The 21,137-nt window shown below is 42.6% G+C and overlaps 1 protein-coding gene and 1 long non-coding RNA gene across 3 annotated transcripts; one reads left to right on the top strand and one right to left on the bottom strand.

Moving 5' to 3' along the window:
- Window positions 1-497: 497 nt before the first annotated feature.
- LOC109615257 lies at window positions 498-12,534 on the top strand. Its single transcript, XR_002196233.3, has 3 exons — window positions 498-642; window positions 983-1,857; window positions 11,273-12,534. It is a non-coding gene; the product is annotated as an uncharacterized LOC109615257 (long non-coding RNA).
- On the bottom strand, window positions 10,232-16,438 carry vcam1a (vascular cell adhesion molecule 1a). Of its 2 annotated transcripts, XM_029115589.2 has the most exons (7): window positions 16,201-16,438; window positions 15,827-16,108; window positions 15,218-15,529; window positions 14,581-14,850; window positions 14,130-14,441; window positions 13,524-13,964; window positions 10,232-11,379 (listed from the first exon to the last, which is right to left on the bottom strand). In XM_029115589.2, exons 1-7 carry the CDS (start codon window positions 16,250-16,252, stop codon window positions 11,231-11,233), a joined length of 1,818 nt encoding a protein of 605 aa, XP_028971422.2. In that variant the 5' UTR covers window positions 16,253-16,438; the 3' UTR covers window positions 10,232-11,230. The 2 variants fall into 2 exon arrangements, with proteins under 2 accessions (XP_028971422.2, XP_028971424.2); XM_029115591.2 differs by lacking the exon at window positions 16,201-16,438 and having other exon boundaries at window positions 15,827-16,193.
- Window positions 16,439-21,137: the final 4,699 nt, after the last annotated feature.

A 21,137-nucleotide genomic window follows, 5' to 3' on the forward strand; every position in this document is an offset into this window, starting at 1 on the left:
TCTAGGCCGGAGCAGAAGGGACCTGCCTCGGATCTAGCAGGGAGCGTCAGTGGATGGATACATCATCTCGAACGTAAAAAACTAAAGGGTGAGACTGATTTTCTTCTTGGAATAACACCATTGGGGGAAAGGTTCTAAAGACCTTTTAATAAAACATGTTCGGGGAAAGGTTCTAAAGACCTTTTAATAAAACCTGTTTGGGGAAAGGTTCTAAATACCTTTTAATAAAACCTGTTTGGGCCCGTGGGACCCCTCGTGGAACAGGCTGCGCAGTAAACCGTTTTTTTCCCAGGATGAATATAAGATGCATGTATATACAAGAGAATTGGTATAACATGGCATAGATGTTTACATGAAAGATAATGAAAAAACTTGTTGATAAGTGCGGAAATAGCGATATCTCCCTAAACTAATACGTTATTCTTGTGTGAGTTATCACCTGTTTTGAGTACAAGTGATGTGGATACCATGGTGACGGGTGAGCGGATACCATGGTGACGGGTGAGCGGATACCATGGTGACAGGTGAGCGGATACCATGGTGACGGGTGAGCGGATACCATGGTGACGGGTGAGCGGATACCATGGGGACTGGCTGCAGTAAAATCAACACCTGCCAGATCCACTGATCGGACCAGCAAAGGTAATGATGGATAAGTGTGGCACGGATGTCTCAAGACAAGTGGTATTGTGGCACAAAGTATCTGATTTTCCATTAAAGGGAACATTTAGCGAGGCTAAGTTAAAAGAATGTAGAAGGAAGTTAGAAGAGTTTGAAAAGAGTAAGAGAGGAAAGAAAGATAAAGTAAAGTGGGATAACTATGGTAAGTGGGAGAGAGAGGCTGAGAGAAGGACAGAGAGTGGGAGTAAAAAGATAATGGTAAAGGAAAGTGTGACAGAGGGCGACGAGAAAGTGAAGAAAAGGAATAGAGAGGATGATGAGCGTGACATTCCACCTCCTTACTGAACTCCAATCCCTGCAGCTCCTGAACCAGCACCGGTCCCGGGCCCGTCTCTATCCCCAACCCAGGCGCCGCCCCGGCCACTCCTCTACCCGAAGCTGGAAGACCTCATGGTCTCCCCTACAGGGTTTAAACCTCCGTCTGCCTCCACTCCCTCTTCCCACACCGCCTTCATTCCTTCTCCTGAACCAGCTCCCATGTTTACCAGGTCCGGACGATCAGCCGACCCTGACCAGGCTTTCCTTTTGGCTCGTTTAGTAGCTGGGAGACTACAGAGACAGGTTGGAGAAGTCTTTCAGGAAATACAGTGGCCTGACCAGCTCTGAGAACTTTAATAGCCTGCTAAAGGCTGCCCTGGTGCGTGGACTTCAGCTTGCTTTGAGCAAAACTGTGAAACTCACTTGCATTGGGTGGGAGACAGTACCTCAACAGACTGTGACTGAACATTGTAAACATGCAGAACGGCAGCAGCAGTCTGCTGATAACAAGGCTACATCCAAACAAGAAAAGGAAAACACCAAGCTCCAGGCTGCTCAGCTCATGTATTATCAGGGAGAAGGTCAGCAATTCAGCCGAAAAGGGGGGAGGAATTGGTGGATTTCCGAGGAGTGGAGGAGATCAGAGGGGAGGACGAGGCCGTGGGAGAGGTGGACAGGGATGGAGTGGGGACCAGACAAGAGATCAGTCATGTTCCAGTTGTGGTAAATATGGTCACTTTTATAGAAGGTGCCCTGAACTGGAGAGACAGGAAGTTGTGGGTGGCGGATGGCAGACGGGACCACCACACAATGTCACACTCAATAAACCTAAGGATGACTGAAGTGTGTTTCACAGAAGCAGTTCCTTAAGAGATTTACCAAGTCCAAAGATACCTTGTGTTACCCTTCTGATCGAAGGTAAGCCCCTAAGTTTTCTAGTAGATACTGGTGCTGCAATGTCTGTGATCATGCATGACTCCATGTTGAATTCTCCCACGTCAGATGAAACTGTGCGCACTGTAGGTGCTTCTGGTGTAGAGACGATTGAGCCTTTAAATATGCCTTTATCTGTAGATGGTATTCCAAATCGGCACCGATTCATTTTATCTACCTGTTGTCCCTGCAATTTGGCTGGCAGAGACCAGGTTAGACAGAGACGTGCAAATTGGGCATGAAAGTTACCTGTGAACCGGATGGTCTTGTATTTATACAGCCACGGGAGGAGGGCTGTATAATTACAAGACCAAAAAAAAGGGCAAAGCTCCTTCAGGGAGTGGGAGATTGCTTGGAAAAACTGATTACAGCAGGTGAGCAGACAATGTGGGAGAAACATATTCCTGTATCCATATCTGAAGATGGGGCGGTGGGACGTAAGCTCCTTCTTGGGTCTTACAATTCTGTGGCTGTAGACCTCATTAGGCCTTTTCACACTGCATTGTTCTAAGCCCTGGGCTATCTTAGCCCTGGGCTAAGGCTGGCCCTGGGCTTGCTTAGCCTGTGTTCACACAAGAGTTTGTCAACCCTGGGCTAAGGTTTACCCTAGGCAAAGGATTCACACTTGTATTCATAAGCCCTGGGCTAACGTACAAATGCGATACAATACCATTTTACATTCTATGATAAGCTACAAATATTATGTTCTCAAGCTAACTATGTTATTGTAGCCTAGATCACTGTGTCACTAAATGATCAATGTTACGCTACAGCGATTTCATTAAGAACTTGACATCGGTTGATCAAGATGCCCACCTCTCTCTATTTGCTTGGACAACTTGTTAAAAGTATGCTAAGAAAGAGAAAAACTTTAATCAACCTTAATTATTTCAACTCATTTGCTAGATTTACTTCCAAAGAAAGCTGCAATAACTACTTCGCTAAGATTTGGCATGTATAACGAAATGACACTTTGCAGAGTGAAAGGACCAAAACAGACCCAGCTATAACGGCGTGTGTCACGAGTGTATGTAAATTAAGTGAAAGGGCAGGTGGTTTGGTTGGACAGTAAACGTTCTATGGTTTTATTCTTGACCCCGTTTCACACTGGTTACTTTGGCACCGTGTTTCTGGGGCTAGCCCCGGCCAAGGGTGGTGCTAGACCACTTCCAAATATGCAAGTGTGAACACGCCTTTTGAGTTCCTCAGACATTGTGTGTGATAATGTTTGGTTCCTCCATTCGGGAACATTCAGATTCAAGACTGGTTTTGGGCCTATCCCTGATTCCTGACCCTAGATTTGGCCCATAATCTCCTTTTCATTATGGAGGTGGAAGGTCTATGACCGCCATCCCATTGAACATTTCTCCCTCCTGCAGCTCATGGATAAGAAATGTCATGTCACTAATAACCAATGTCACATTTGGGTTTACAATACCAAATAAAAATCCTGCATTGCATCAAAAATGAAGATATTTTTGTTCTGTAGAATTTGGCCCAGAGGTAGCATATAGAGATTGAATAGAAGCAGTCTGAGAACTGATCCCTGGGAAACTCTGCAGGTCATAGCCACCCTATCAGATTCATGATTACCAATGGTAACAAAGCAACTCCGGCCATCTAGATAAGATCGGAACCAATCAAGGACTGTCCTGGAGAGTCCTGCCCAATTGTCCAGCCTATCTAAGTGTTCTATGAGCTACAGTGTCAAAATCTGTACTGAGCTCTAATAGGACCAGAACTGTTATTTTATCTGAATCAGTATTCAGCCATATATAATTTAAAACTTTAATCAGGGTCATTTCAGCACTGTGGTGAGGTCGGAAGCCTGACAGAAATTTGTGTAAGAGACCATTTGAGGTCACAAAATGCTGAGTTGATTTAAGACAACCTTCTCAATGTTCTTTGCTATAAAAGCTTGATTTGATACTGGTCTGTAGTCATTCAATATAGATGCATCCAGTGTTCTCTTTTTTAAAGAGGCTTAATGGCAGCTGTTTTTAGAGACATTGGGAAAATGCCTGATTGCAGAAAGGTATTAATAATTTGCTGCAGGCCATTGTTATATAGTTAAAAAAATATACATTAAGTCTGATGGCAGTGTGTCGAGACAACATGTAAAAGCTTTAATATGTAGAACTGTTTCTTCTAGGGATTTTCGATCAATTGTATTAAATTGCGACATAATAACCAAGTTATGTCATGGTGGTCATGGTGGTCATGGTGACGGTACAGAGTCCTTGTTAGACTGTGTAGTTCTGATGGTCTGTCTAATACTTTAAATGTTTTCACTAAAGAAACACGCAAATTAATTCCATTTCACAGTGGACATGGGTTCTGATGCTCTCTGCTTTAGGGGGTTTGTAAGCTTGTAGAGTGCGGGTTTTGATATTCTTGTTGATCATTCCCGATAAATGTTGCTGTCTGGCCCTGCGTAACTCATAGTTGAAGCTACCAAGGCTTTGTTTATAGATGTCATAGTGGATTTGAAGTTTGGTTTTCCTCCACTTACGTTCAGCTTTCCTACATTCTCTTTTCAGGGCGCTTACCATCATGGTGGTTCTCCATGGGGTTTTCTGTTTGCTCAAAGTTTTCTATATCTTTAATGGTACAACACGATACATGACATTCAATATTTTGGCATTAAAATTATCCAGGAGTACATCAACTGACTCTGCACTTATTGTTGGAGAGATAGCTATGGCTTCCATAAACTGAGCATTGGTACTCTCATTAATGTACCTTTTCTTAACAGAAACAGAGTTTACTGGAACATCCGGGGTGATAAGTGAATCAAAAAAAGACACAGAAATGATCAGACAGGGCCAAGTCTTTAACCATGACAGAGGAAATATCGAGACCTTTAGAAATAACCAGATCTAGAATGTGGCCTCGAGTGTGTGTATGCTCTTTCACATGTTGTGTGAGATCAAAAGTGTCAAGTAGTGCAAAACGTTATTTGGCATTATTGTCCATACGATTATCTATGTGGATGTTAAAATCCCCTGTAATAATAAACAAGTTATAATCAACTGATTATTTTGTGAACGGAAACTGTCCACTCTTGCTGTCTTGCCAGGTGGGCTGTCATCGCCACTGGGATGCCCTCTCTCCAATGCTGTTCTGGGGCGGAGTCACTGGCCTGCTGTTGTCTCTCCATTGCCGTTCGGGGGCGGAGTCACTGGCTTGTTGTTGTCGTCTCTCCGTTGCTCCCATTGTGCAATTAGGGTGAACTCAGGGTGGTTGCGATTAGCTGATGTCGCTTTGGTTGATGCTTGGCGATGTGGGTGGATTGACTTCCTGATTGACTTCCTGGTTTGGCCTCCTCCAGATAGGGCCACAGTTTCGTGATCGTACACTGTTTGCTGGGGGGCAGAGCCAACGACATAGCCGCAAATCTGGGATTGGTGTTAGCGAAGTCGAAAAGTGGCAAGTATAAAGAAGTACTGTATGCAAAAGGCTCAAGTGGACAGAGCATGTACAGCGAGTGTTCTCTCAGGCCACGCCCCCTTTCTCCAACATGTTGAGACATGCCCTGGCTTCCGTTTCAGTTCATAAGCAAAGTTTCAGGTGGTGTTCGTGTGCGTTTGTGACCACAAGTAAGTTACAGTTATATTATATAGATAAGTTAACATGAGCAATTTATTATCAAGTTTGCAGTAAGTGACAGCCTTTATCTCCATTGTATGGCTTTCATTCCATTCTTATTGTAGTTTCCATTTTCAGGACATGTTTAGCACTATATATTTAGTAACTAGGGAGTTATTAGCCTCAATTGTGTTTATGTTAGTTAACATTGATGTTTATTCCTGTTTCCTTTAGAACCACACCTACACTGTAAAGCGTTTAAGAGATTGTGCATTTGTATTTGAAAGAATATATTAAACCCTTCAAAGAATATCCCTGCCTTCCGTGTCCTGACTAGACACCCCTTATCGGTGACAAATTTTCATAACCAGTAAGAGTCCCCATTACATACTGAGATATTGTTATTTATGTTGGCACCAACGACGTTAGGATGAAACCGTCAGAGGTTACGAAGCAGAACATAGCATCAGCGTGTCAACTAGTAAAAGTCCAATGATCCTCTTCAAAAAGACTTTGAAGCCATAATTGACTCAATGGGTTTTATCCAACATGTCTCAGGTTCAACACATTGCCACAATCACACCTTAGATTTATTCCTGTCACGAGAAATAGATATGTTTCCTGTAGTTCTTGACCAGGTTTGCTCACACTGCAGCAGGGATTTTGGCCCACTCCTCCATACTACCTTCTCCAGATCCTTCAGGTTTCGGGGCTGTCGCTGGGCAATACAGACTTTCAGCTGTCCGGGGCCTCCCCCCGGGTAGGGCCACAGTGTCGCCGGACCCCCCCGTCTCAGACCCTTGGTCTTACACTGCTATACTATTGTGCTGGGGGATTGGGTCAGTTCTCCTTCCCCACAAAGTTCTCCTTTTCCACTATAAATCGTTGTTGATATGATGAATGCATTTTCAGAATTTTTTGCAATCTTCTCCCGTTTTAAGCTTTAGGAGGACATGAGGTCCTGGTCTACACCTGCGGAATACCTGGTTTGGGGGGCCCGTTGCTGTCCCTGTCCTTGTCCATCTGGTCATACTTCTGACCTAGTCTAATTTTAAATAGACTCTGGATTTAGCCAAGATAAATGTATTAATTATTCCAATTGGACTCTTAATATTTCACCTGGCACAGCCAGAAGAGGACTGGTCACACCTCTGAGCCTGGGTCCTCTCTAGGTTTCTTCCTAAAATTTGGCCTTCTTAGGGAGTTTTTCCTAGCCACTGAAATTCAACACTACTGTTGTTTGCTCCTTGGGGTTTAAGGCCGGGTGTCTCTGTAAAAGCACTTTGTGAAACTACTGTTGTAAAAAGGGCTTTATAAATACATTTGATTGATTGATTGATATGTAGTGGTCCATTTAGGATTCAGCAAGTGAAGAGAGCCCGTAAACCAGTGTTTCTCAACCCTGCTCCTGGAGGCCCACTGCCCTGCATGTTTTAGATCTCTCCCTGCTCTGTCACACCTGATTCAAATGATCAGCTCATTATCAAGTCCTAGATGAGGTACATCAGCTGTGTTAGGGCAGGGAGAGATCTAAAACATGCAGGGCAGGGGGCCTCCAGGAGCAGGGTTGAGAAACACTGCCGTAAACCATACAACCTCAGCCACTGAATGATGTTTTACATCATCATAGTATATTGCACAGGCACCTCCTCAAGCAAGGGAGAGTGGTGATTTGACCTAGCCAACTCGCTAGTGATGGGTCGTTCGTGAATGATTTGTTCCTTTTGAATAAATCCTTTTGGTAAATTGTGATTCATGATTGATCTCAGTAGGTTCTTCGGATCTTTGAATCTTGTTCACAGGAAGGAAAGATGAACGAAATGAACAATGCACTTTGGATCACCTGAGAAAGATGGAAGGCAATCGACTAATGACGAAAATAATTATTTCCACCTTTCTGGTCTCATTGTATCTCATGTTATCATCCTTAATGTTCCAAAGTAAGAAATGTTAACTACAATACATTTTAGGACAGTGGGCTGTTATTCAGCCGTCAAGTGATTATGTTATGTACATGTCTATTGGTAATACTGTAAATATCAGGACTCTCATAAACTGATCCAGTTCATTAATAAACTTTTCTCATGATCCGTTTCATCCCGTGATCACTGGTTAATCTTTTGGATTGTGCCAGGACAGGAGGTGGGATGGGCTGACTCAAATTAACGAAATTAGTCGAACGATTTGTTCTATTTACCAAAAGATTAAAAAAGAACCGGATCAGTAAAGTGAGGTTTTCTGGACAGGAATTTGAGATGGCAATCAAAACTTCATCTGTTTCATAAGGGGATTGCCTAAAAGGGAAAGTGGTTTGGGGACTGACTCAGTAAGTGGCTAGGGAAGTGACTCGGGAAGTGGCTAGGGGAGGTAATTAGCCTGTTTGGAGCCCGGCCAGGGTCTGTCCAGCTCTCCTGCGTTTTCAAGGAAATAAACCTTGTAAATACAGCAATGGACTGTTCTTGTATGGTAAAAAACGTCCAGGTTTGTCTTAGCCCCAAAAATTCCAAAAGGCATTCATTATGATCGTTGTGAGAAAGCCGATACTGTCTTGATGTCTATCTAATGCATTACACTTCAATAGAAAACAATAGAACGAGGGGCTGAGCGTTGAGGGAACTGCACTCTCCTGGCTGAACTCCTATCTCACTAACGGAACCCATTACATTACACAAACTCAGTTTCTCACGGTGTCCCAGAGGGCTCAGTAGTTGCTCTCCTACTCTTTATCATCTACATCCTTCCCCTTGGTCAAATCCTCCGTCACTTCAACCTAAATTTCCATGACTATGCTGATGATACACAAATATATCTAGCCACCAAATCTCTCACCAACCCACCTCTGACCCATACTGAATCCTGTCTGGCTGTAATAAAAGCATGGATGAAGGACAACGTCCTCAAAGTAAACAGTGACAAAACAGAACTCCTACACATTGGAATCACATCCACCCTCATCAAAATTGGCACTTTCACTCTCAGCATCGATGACACTGTTGTTTCTCCCATCGCATTGACTACAAGATCCTCCTACTGACATATAAAGCCCTAAACAGTATCACTCCTGCCTACCTCTCTGACCTTCTTCCATATCAACCTACACGCTCACCCCGTTCTGGTACTGAGGGCTACCTCATAAACCCCAAGTCCAGGCTCCGAGGCTGTGGTGACAGGGCATTCTCAAGGGTTGCTCCTAGGCTTACATTTTTGTTTGTTATTTAAAATATGTAAATAAAATATGCATTAATTAGATTCAGGCAGTGCACGTATTAATATCAACTCTTTATTTCGATCCATGGTAGTATCGAATAGCTCTTTGGTTGTATTGAGTGTCTTGTATACTTTAAGTTTCTTTTTTATTTTAATGGTGTGTGGCACCTGCTTCAATGAAAAAGGTGAACTCAATATCACTGAGTGTTAATTCTTCTCAAGACGAATGTACTAATTGTAAGTCCCTCCAGTTAAGAAAATCTGCTAAATGACTAAAGGGAAAATTAATGTATTACCTGTTGCCTGCACTCCTATTGAGAACCACATAGAAATTCTGAAATGGAGTGTACACCGAACAGCCATAACAAGATGACCACTGACAGGTGAAGTGAATAACATTGATTATCTCGTTATCATGGCACCTGTCAGTGGGTGCGATGTATTAGGCAGCAAGTGAACATTGTGTCCTCAAAGTTTATGTGTTAGAAGCAGGAAAAATGGGTTAAGCGTAAGGATCTGAGCGACTTTGACAAGGGACATATTGTGATGGCTAGACAACTGGGTCTTAGCATCTCCAAAACTGCAGCCCTTGTGGGGTGTTCCCGGTCTGCAGTGGACAGTACCTATCAAAAGTGATCCAAGGAAGGAAAAGAGGTGAACCGGCGACAGGGTCATGGGCGGCCAAGGCTCATTGATGCACATGGGGAGCAAAGGTTGGCACGTGTGGTTCAATCCAGCAGACGAGCTACTGTAGCTCAAATTGCTGAAAAGATGAATGCTGCTACTGATAGAGAGGTGTCAGAACACACAGGGCATCGTAGTTTGTTGCGTATGGGGCTGTGTAATCGCAGACCAGTCAGGGAGCCCATGCTGACCCCTGTCCACTGCCGAAAGCACCCACAATTGGACACGTGAGCATCAGAACTGGACCATGGAGCAATGGAAGAAGGTGGCCTGGTCTGATGAATCATGTTTATTATTACATCACGTGAATGGCCGGGTGTGTGTGTGTTGCTTACATGGAGAACACATGGCACCAGGATGCACTATGGGAAGAAGGTAACCCGGCGGAAGCAGTGTGATGCTTTGGGCAATGTTCTGCTGGGAACCCTTGGGTCCTGCCATTCATGTGGATGTTACTTTAACACGTATCACCAACCTAAGCATTGTTGCAGATTCCCCAGATCTCAATCCAATCGAGCATCTGTGGGATGTGCTGGACAAACAAGTCCGATCCATGGAGGCCCCACCTCACAAGTTGCTGGACTTAAAGGATCTGCTGCTAACGTCTTGGTGCCAGATACTACAGCACACCTTCAGAGGTCTAGTGGCGGCAAAATGGGGACCTACAAAATATTAGGCAGGTGATCATATTTTATGGCTGATTAGTGTATATCTGTGACATAGTATTTGTGGTCACTGTGCCCGCAGTCACCAAAATGTAAATGTATACACTGGCTACCTGGCTGTCTCGACCCTACAATACTGCAGGACAGGATTCACCATGTTTCTAAGTCTGGCATTTCTGCTTTTCCCTAGAATGACCAGGAGGCTTCAGCTACATGTTGAAAGGTGTAAACATTTTATTGTTTTTCTTACATCCAGACCAGTCATTTTCTTTTGCGCTTCCTTACAAACAGGAGGCGACATACAGGACGCATAGCAGTCATTAATATTCAGTATACCTTTTACCAGTATTAATGCCATTAGTAGTTTGCTAATATCATTTTTACCAGTTGAAATCAGACATGAGATGGATAATCAGTAAGCAGCATGGTGTTTTTGGGCAGCTGTGGATGGAATGTCATCATCAAATTCTGGAACTCTGAGGTTAAACATATTTGGTTTCTGGAGACTAAGTATAACCAGAAGTAAGGAGGTCCAAATCTGGATTCCTTGACCAACTGATCTTAAATGCCACTCACAAATATGTAGCAGCACTCATAAATAGGCAGAACAGTACACAAATATGTAAGGCCACTCACAAATGTAATGAAAGTCACAAATCTGTAGAATGTTGATGACAAATTAATCAATAAATCAAATGTATTTATAAAGTATTTTACATCAGCAGTTGTCACAAAGTGCTTTTACAAAACAAATAAGCAACCAGAGTTGAAGCACAATGCTGTGACATTCACAAAACTTTGAAAATAAATAATTATCTTACATTTATTTGATAATCAACCTTTGTTTTTGTTAACGATTAACTTTGTTTTGGGATTTCAACATATGTTTGTGAAAATGTAAACGCATATTTGTTGACAGTAATGTTATTTGACAGTTGCATTATGTATTTGTGACTCGCAACATTTTGATAGAAATCCATCTCCATAGGAGTGGCTTTGATTCCAATTGACCTCAACTGGGAGCTTCAACATAAGAATTGAATTATTCCAGTGTACAAATGTTCCTTTGCGGACCAAGGATGAGAATATTTCCCTTCCCTTATTTCAAGCATATCCTGGCTGGATACATTTACATGCAGCACTTTTTTGTTTCTGTCCTTCCGTGGATTCCATGCTCTTCCAACTGAGCCACACAAGACCTCCAAGAGTAGAGTCTATACCACCCTGGATGTTTCATATGAATTTCTCTTTTTCAGGAATCGTATGAGAAACCCGGCAGCTGTCGCTATGGAAACTAAACCCACGGCAGGTATGACGACAGTCTTCGGATGGTACCAGTCGGGTCCAACCAGTCGAGTTTTACCTGGAGGGGTGAGATTCAATGTTAGCCAACTCCACAAACAACATGAAATATTCCTGTCAAACTTGGGGAGGTCTAAGACTTTAGATAAAAGGGAACCTGAGTGAAGAAAACAATGATAAAGAATTTAAGAAACACCCAAGGCCGCCATTGTGAAAAAGCAATCGTCCCCCTTAGGAGAAACATTTCTGCCATTTAGTTTTTTGTAATGACTCCATTGGTCATAAAGGCCCAGTTATTATTTCATTACATCCAGACATTCAGATAAAGACATCTGACTCAATATTTTTCATTCTACCAGTTCTGTTCAATGTGCTTGTTCAGTTCATTCCTCCCAGCCTTTCACATTAAACATAGTTGTTGCTGACCAGTCTCCTGCAGGGCCTCTGAGGAACTTGGCCCACTTTGCACAGAGCTGCAATAACTCAGTGAATCTGTTGGCATTGAGCGTGAACTGCTTGTTTCAGGTCTTGCCTAGGCATCTCAGTGGGGTTAAGGCCTGGACATTGAGTGGGACGTTACAAAACATAAAAAAAAGTATTGCTCTTTCAACATTCTGCTGTAGATGTGCTTGGGGGTTTCAGATCGTTCACTCCGCTTCAGCTCACTAACAGATGGCCTGACATTATCCTGTGGAAATCTGTGATGCAAAGCAGAAGTCATAGATCCTTCAACAAAGACAAGATGTCCAGGTCCTGATGTGGAAAAACGTCCTCAAACAGTGACATGGCAACAACACCAGACTTGACCATTGGTTCCCGTGACACAGCCAACACAAGGCTTGACCATTGCTTCCTGTGACACGGCCAACACCAGGCTTAGCCATTGGTTCCTGTGACAAGGCCAACACCAGGCTTAGCCATTGGTTCCTGTGACACAGCCAACACAAGGCTTGACCATTGGTTCCTGTGACACAGCCAACACAAGGCTTGACCATTGGTTCCTGCGATGACCAAACTGACAGGGAAAGCCAAAATCAGTCAGATTTTTATTGGGCAGGGCTGGCGCCAGTCAGGTCTGATTGTTTACCAAGGTGTTCAAAACACCTGACCCTAAGAATCCCTTTATAACTACGGTGGAATATTGCATGTTTGATTACATAGCAACATCAAACAAATAAAAATATATATACAACCCGGTTTTCAAAAAAGTTGGGATGCTGTGTACAATGTAAAGAAAAATAGAATGCAATGATGTGCAAATAATTGAATTCTATATTCAATAGAAATGAGTAAAAAAAGAACCCATCAAATGTTGAAACTGAGAAATGTTATGGTTTCTTGAAAAATACATGCCCATTTTGTGCCAGCGACACATTTCAAAAAAGCTGGGGCAGGGGCAACAAAAGACAGGAAAAGTTGTGTAACGAAAAAAAAATTGGCAACAGGTCAGCAACATGACTGGGTATAAAAAGAGCATCGCAGTAAGGACGAGTCTATCAGAAGTAAAGATGGGGAGGGGTTCACCACTCTGTGAAAGACTGCACAGGCAAATAGTGCAACAATTTAAGAATAACCTTTCACAAGGTAAAATTGCAAAGACTTTGGGGATCTCATCATCAATGTTACATAATAACATTAAAAGATTCAGAGAATATAGAGAAATCTCTCTACGTGAGGGACAAGGCTGAAAACCAATATTGGTAAACAGTAAACATGCCCCTGTCCCAACTTTTTTGAAACGTGTTCCTGGCATCAAATTAAAAAAAACGGGCATGTATTTTTCCAAAAACAATAACATTTCTCAGATTCAACATTTGATATGTTGCCTTTGTACTATTTTCAATTAAATATAGGAATAAATTATATACCCATCATTGCATTCTGTTTTTATTTGTATTTTACACAGCCTCCCAACTCTTTGGAAACAGGGTTGTACATTAATAGACTATATGTTACTACAACCCATAGAAATGTCTGACCAAATACAATGTTAAAAATGTGCAAGAAATCAGATGGGGGACGAAATACTTTTTCATGGCACAGTAACTAGATGCACCATAGGTGACGTGTCTACGCATCGGTTATGGCGCACCTTGAAAATATGAAGTCCAAGAGTTCAGAACTCCTTGTGCGTGTGTGAGTCTCAGACACACAATATACACATGTACATGCTGTGTTTGTGTGAATGTTTCTCTGCAGTCTTACTTTGAACACTAAGGCTGAAATGGTGGCTCTGGTGTCCCACTTCATTGGTGAGGTTGAGCAGGTACTGGCCCGTCTGTTCCGGGCCCAAGTTGTTTAGGTTTAGCAGGTACTGGCCCATCTGATCTGGGCCCACATTGTTTAGGTTTAGCAGGTACTGGCCCATCTGATCTGGGCCCACGTTGGTTAGGTTTAGGAGGTACTGGCCCGTCTGTTCCGGGCCCAAGTTGTTTAGTTTTAGCAGGTACTGGCCCGTCTCTACTGGGCCCATGTCGATTAGGTTGAGGGTCCCGTTGGGGGAGTGTGGCTCCACGCTGTCCTGTAGCCTAATCAGGGTGACGGAAGGGAGCGGGACTCCCACTGCCCAGATCCGGAGGGACACGTTCTGCCCCTCCTCCACCTTCGTAGACGGAAACACCTCCACGGACAGGTACCTGGGCGGAGCTTTGGGGGAAAAGAAAGGTGACCAACTGAAATGAAGGATTCACCTGGCTGGGTCTTGTGAGAATATGTTAGTATTTTTTCAGCTTTGCTGCTGAAGGACGTTTGCAAAACGTTCGTTTACAACCAGTATACAACCTGAATATAAGATATTTTTGGAGCACTTACTTCGAATATTCATTGAGGCAACAGTCTCTCTGGTTTCTGGTTCAGTCTTAATATCCAGCGTGGCTCTGCATGTAACATTCTGTCCATGGTCCTGGGCTGTTGGTTTGTATTTCAACACTGAGGTCACCGTCTGGGCTTCACCTTTAACCACAGGGTTCACGGCTTTGTCGTCATTCAGAACTTTATCTCCCAGCAGCCACTGCACTTTTAGATGGTCAGCTGGGTACACATCTGGGACTGTACAGGTGAGGTCACTGTCCTGACCCTCCGTCAAAAGTTCACTCCCTGATATGATGGGATCCTTTGGGAAGGCTGTTGATGACAAATCAAGCGATTGGTTAATAATCACGTGGTCGCCATTCCTTTATCTTTATCCTACAGAGATTTTCTGATCAATTTATAACACACGATTGGAGTCCACTTAAGGCTCCCTTGATGAATGATAACTCACAATAAACCTCCAGGTCGATTGACGCCTGCCTGTATTCTCCAGAAGCCCTGCAGGTGGCGTTACACACCACCGGGCCTTTGTGCTCCATCGTCACAGGTTTAAGGGTCAAGAGCCCAGTGCCGTGTGATTGGTCCTCGGCTGACCCGCCAATCGAGGGGCTCCATGTGAATGACACAGTGTCTGGGCAGCCAATCGTGACGCAGATCAATTTAAGGGTGTCACCGATATGATGGACTGTGTTCTCCAGGGTTAGGCTTACAATGAAAGGTGCTTTATGAGAGGAAGAGCAGAAGATTTATTTAAAAAATGTTTAATGGCTTTATGTAACGCAATATGTTACGTGTGTGTGTGAGTTACTAATTCTTTGCCACACAGTTTGGCTTGTTGGCTATGGGGTCAAAATACAGTCATTATGACCATCAAAAGATGTGCATACACCCCTGGAACAATCTTGGACACACGGATATTGTTGCTAAATAGTAGTAGTTTTGTGTATTTAGGAAACCCATTTATGCTCAAGAGAAAACCAGACGCAAAAGTTTGGAATGCCACTTAAACCTCTTCACTGGTAGTATTTCATACATTCTTTGATGTGAAAGACTGAAAAGCTCTTGACCTAAATGCATGATGTACTTACATTGAACTGTGATTGAGGCAACAGTCTCTCTGGTTTCCGGTTCAGTCTTAATATCCAGCGTGGCTCTGCATGTAACATTCTGTCCATGGTCCTGGGCTGTCGGTTTGTATTTCAACACTGAGGTCACCGTCTGGGCTTCACCTTTAACCACAGGGTTCACAGCTTTGTTGTCCTTCAGAACTTTATCTCCCAGCAGCCACTGCACTTTTAGACGGTCAGCTGGGTACACATCTGGGACTGTACAGGTGAGGTCACTGTCCTGACCCTCCGTCAAAAGTTCACTTCCAGATATGATGGGATCCTTTGGGAACGCTGTCAATGAGAAACATCAGTGAATATTTAGTCTCTGTAGAAACCCATTCATCCAACTACTGAAATCCATTACTGTCCCATGCCCGTTACAGGTAACAGACCTGCAGCTATGCCAGTAAGCTAGCAATTGGCCTATGGTAGGAGGCAGGTGTTTGGAAGTGTACTTTCTTTTTTGTCTGTCTTGTTTGTTTTATGTTAAAAGATTAATCACCCGCTATGTCTACAATAGCTGTATGTTGTACAGTTTCTAATAAAACAGTTTGATACAAAGTAAAAACAAAGATCCATAAAACGTACCATAAACTTCCACTGAAGCAGACCTTTGAGCCTGGTCTTTTGGATCCGCGCAGGTAGCCAAACAGCTGACCTTGCCCTCGTGCTGCATTCCCACCGGGTCAAAAATCTGTTGAGACGCTGTGTTGTTTTTCTCCATTCGACCGTAGAGCGGTCTGTCTTTCAAGGATTGCCATCTGAACGTCACATCACCCGCGCATTCGCTTGCGCTGCAAGTCAGGACCAGTCTTTCGCCGACTCGAGCCATGGGATTTTTCGGTGTCAGGACTAATACCAATTTTGATTCTTAAAATATAAAATGTACATTTAAAAATATGCCCTCTGAGATACATAAAACCCAAATTTACATTATGTTACGAGAAGCCTTTAATTCTTACCTGAAGTAGGCAGCAATATGATGCAAATCAAAACAATTGCGAATTGAAACATAATGTGTTTTAAGAAATTACAAGCAGACTACTCCTTTCCCTTTAAAAGCCCAAGAAGAAGTAAATGTCTGTGCTTTGCACCATTTCATATTTATATAGGAATCGTTTAATTGTGTTCGGGGGGTGGTTCCAGTTGGCAAGACTCCTGCTGGAAGTTTTCATCCAAGCTATCGCATCTGGAGGTGGAAGGAAGGAACACAAGAACACCTTCCCGATTGTGTGAGTGTGGGTGTGTGTGTGTGTGTGGGGGGGGGGTTCTACTTAAGACCGACATACCAACCCTAGATCCGAATACATAGACCATGCCGCGTAAATGGGGAAGGGGGTTAGGGGAACACCATGGCATCGTGCTACTACACTGCATTGCTGTCCTTTGTTTTTGGAAATGCATTATTCTGCAGTTTAGTTACTGTATAACTGCAATCAGTGTCTGAGCATCAGCTACTGAGGGCATATGTGACAAGTAGATTACAAGAAATGTGTAGGAGTAGTTTAGGTCAAGAAAACTAAAAGTGATTGCCTTATTTAATTGTAAAAAGTCATGTGTTTCAGGTTAAAAAGCTACTTCTCGGAAATGGGTTTACACTTTCACTTTCTAACGGAAAATTAGTGGGGCTTTTAATTATTTTCCAGCTTCTCGGAAATTCCATGTCCAGTGATTAAACAAAGCAGCAGAGGCTCTCTGATCTTATGATCAGTTGGCACTGATATTGAATGAATTCCTGAGTATTTTATTGATTTGTGGTTTTTAACTTACTACTTTTGCATGGTTAACCAAAATATAGGTGCTGGTCATAAAATTGGAATATCATCAAAAAGTTGATGTATTTCAGTAATTCCATTCAAAAAGTGAAACTTTTATATTATATTTATTCATTACACACAGAAATGTTTATTTTCTTTTAATTGTGATTATTATGACTGACAACTAATGAAAATCCCAAATTCAGTATCTCAGAAAATTAGAATATTACTTAAGACCAATACAAAAAAAAGATTTTTAGAAATGTTGGCCAACTGAAAAGTATGAACATGAAAAGTATGAGCATGTACAGCACTCAATACTTAGTTGGGGCTCTTTTTGCCTGAATTACTGCAGCAATGCGGCGTGGCATGTAGTGGCACTGCTCAGGTGTTATGAGAGCCCAGGTTGCTCTGATAGTGGCCTTCAGCTCTTCTGCATTGTTGGGTCTGGCGTATCGCATCTTCCTCTTCACAATACCCCATAGATTTTCTATAGGTTTAAGGTCAGGCGAGTTTGCTAGGCCAATTAAGAACAGGTATACCATTGTCCTTAAACCAGGTACTGGTAGCTTTGGCACAGTGTGTTGGAAAAGTTGGTCAGCAGCAGGAAGCATGAAGTGCTCTAAAACGTCCTGGTAGACGGCTGCGTTGATCGTGGACCTCAGAAAACACAGTGGACCAACACCAGCAGATGACATGGCACCCCAAACCATCACTGACTGTGTAAACTTTAAACTGGACTTCAAGCAACGTGGATTCTGTGCCTCTCCTCTCTTCCTCCAGACTCTGGGACCTTGATTTCCAAAGGAAATGCAAAATGTACTTTCATCAGAGAACATAACTCTGCAGCAGTCCAGTCCTTTTTGTCTTTAGCCCAGGCGAGACGCTTTTGACGCTGTGTCTTGTTCAAGAGTGGCTTGACACAAGGAATGCGACAGCTGAAACCCATGTCTTGCATACATCTGTGCGTGGTGGTTCTTGAAGCACTGACTCCAGCTGCAGTCCAGTCTTTGTGAATCTCCCCCACATTTTTGAATAGGTTTTGTTTCACAATCCTCTCCAGGGTGCGGTTATCCCTATTGCTTGTACACGTTTTTCTACCACATCTTTTCCTTCCCTTCGCCTCTATTAATGTGCTTGGACACAGAGCTCTGTGAACAGCCAGCCTCTTTAGCTATGACCTTTTGTGTCTTGCCCTCCTTGTGCAAGGTGTCAATGGTCGTCTTTTGGACAGCTGTCAAGTCAGCAGTCTTCCCTATGATTGTGTAGCCTACAGAACTAGACTTAGAGACCATTTAAAGACCTTTGCAGGTGTTTTGGGTTAAGTAGCTGATTAGAGTGTGGCCCCAGGTGTTTTAAATATTGAACCTTTTCACAATATTCTAATTTTCTGAGATACTGAATTTGGGTTTTTTATTAGTTGTCAGTTATAATCATCAAAATTAAAATACATTTTGAAATATACTTGAAATATATCAGTCTGTGTGGAATGAATGTATACATTATACATGTTTCACTTTTTGAATGGAATTACTGAAATTAATCAACTTTTTGATGATATTCAAATTTTATGACCAGCACCTGTATATATTAATCAAAAGTTATTTGATATTGTAATCAATGTTAATACAGATTTTTCTGCCTTTGGATATTGTCACTTTAGAGACAAGTAATCCCGGCTCCAGGATGAAATGACTGAGGAGTCATTTTCTATCAATATGAAGCATATCTAATTAATTTAAAATTTGCAGTGTTCATTGGGAAACAGAAATGGTGGGGCTCAATGCCCCAGTTTGTGGAATGTGCAATAGCACGGTTAAAATGTGTTTTGTTCACTTAAATACTGCTGTCAATAATACATTTCTTTCAAAATACTGGTATAGACCAGTGGTTCCCAACCAGAGGTACTTGGCCTTTCCACATGGGGCACTTGGCCTTTCCACAGGGGGCACTTGGCCTTTCCACAGGGGGCACTTGGCCTTTCCACAGGGGGCACTTGGCCTTTCCACAGGGGGCACTTGAAAATGAAGATACTATAGGCTTACTTGTCATGGTGCGGTGAGCAGCAGCGCCACCGTGCCATATTTTCACAAGTTCCCATATTCTCACGAACACATCCCGGACTGTCACATGTTTCCAATCTTCCACACCAGGTCCTAATCTAGCTAATTTGTATGTGTATGTATGTTTCCCCTCTGCTCCCCACATTGTGGCTCATTGTTCTTGTCATGTTTGGATGTCGTGTGTGTGTTGCCGTTATTGTAAGTACTTGTACCATTTCTTATTGTCGTTTTTGCTGCTTTAGTCAGCCCTTTGCTTTTGTGTGTTTTGTGCTCTGTGTTTGTTTATTTCTTATATATTAAAGAATCCACACCGACTACCCCTGCCTGCATCTGGTTCCTTGCTCTCGCAACACATCACTACACCACCTGTTGTGACAGAATGAGCCACCTAAACTGGAACCAGCAGGCTATGATGGAGGAGGACCACCTGTGGAATCGCCGCCTCCTCTCATGCATGCTCGGCACGTTCCTCTACTGAGACATGGAGCGGGAATCTCCCTTTACGGTCGAGCGTGTCGAGCGTGTACTCGCGGAGGCGTGCAGACAACGGGCCATCACCAGCACAAAAAAATATTTTATTGTTTTTCTTACATCCAGACCAGTCATTTTCTTTTGCGCTTCCTTACAAACAGGAGGCGACATACAGGACGCATAGCAGTCATTAATATTCAGTATACCTTTTACCAGTATTAATGCCATTAGTAGTTTGCTAATATCATTTTTACCAGTTGAAATCAGACATGAGATGGATAATCAGTAAGCAGCATGGTGTTTTTGGGCAGCTGTGGATGGAATGTCATCATCAAATTCTGGAACTCTGAGGTTAAACATATTTGGTTTCTGGAGACTAAGTATAACCAGAAGTAAGGAGGTCCAAATCTGGATTCCTTGACCAACTGATCTTAAATGCCACTCACAAATATGTAGCAGCACTCATAAATAGGCAGAACAGTACACAAATATGTAAGGCCACTCACAAATGTAATGAAAGTCACAAATCTGTAGAATGTTGATGACAAATTAATCAATAAATCAAATGTATTTATAAAGTATTTTACATCAGCAGTTGTCACAAAGTGCTTTTACAAAACAAATAAGCAACCAGAGTTGAAGCACAATGCTGTGACATTCACAAAACTTTGAAAATAAATAATTATCTTACATTTATTTGATAATCAACCTTTGTTTTTGTTAACGATTAACTTTGTTTTGGGATTTCAACATATGTTTGTGAAAATGTAAGCGCATATTTGTTGACAGTAATGTTATTTGACAGTTGCATTATGTATTTGTGACTCGCAACATTTTGATAGAAATCCATCTCCATAGGAGTGGCTTTGATTCCAATTGACCTCAACTGGGAGCTTCAACATAAGAATTGAATTATTCCAGTGTACAAATGTTCCTTTGCGGACCAAGGATGAGAATATTTCCCTTCCCTTATTTCAAGCATATCCTGGCTGGATACATTTACATGCAGCACTTTTTTGTTTCTGTCCTTCCGTGGATTCCATGCTCTTCCAACTGAGCCACACAAGACCTCCAAGAGTAGAGTCTATACCACCCTGGATGTTTCATATGAATTTCTCTTTTTCAGGAATCGTATGAGAAACCCGGCAGCTGTCGCTATGGAAACTAAACCCACGGCAGGTATGACGACAGTCTTCGGATGGTACCAGTCGGGTCCAACCAGTCGAGTTTTACCTGGAGGGGTGAGATTCAATGTTAGCCAACTCCACAAACAACATGAAATATTCCTGTCAAACTTGGGGAGGTCTAAGACTTTAGATAAAAGGGAACCTGAGTGAAGAAAACAATGATAAAGAATTTAAGAAACACCCAAGGCCGCCATTGTGAAAAAGCAATCGTCCCCCTTAGGAGAAACATTTCTGCCATTTAGTTTTTTGTAATGACTCCATTGGTCATAAAGGCCCAGTTATTATTTCATTACATCCAGACATTCAGATAAAGACATCTGACTCAATATTTTTCATTCTACCAGTTCTGTTCAATGTGCTTGTTCAGTTCATTCCTCCCAGCCTTTCACATTAAACATAGTTGTTGCTGACCAGTCTCCTG

Source organism: Esox lucius, chromosome 3 (genome assembly GCF_011004845.1).
Source record: "Esox lucius isolate fEsoLuc1 chromosome 3, fEsoLuc1.pri, whole genome shotgun sequence".
Classification (NCBI taxonomy): domain Eukaryota; kingdom Metazoa; phylum Chordata; class Actinopteri; order Esociformes; family Esocidae; genus Esox; species Esox lucius.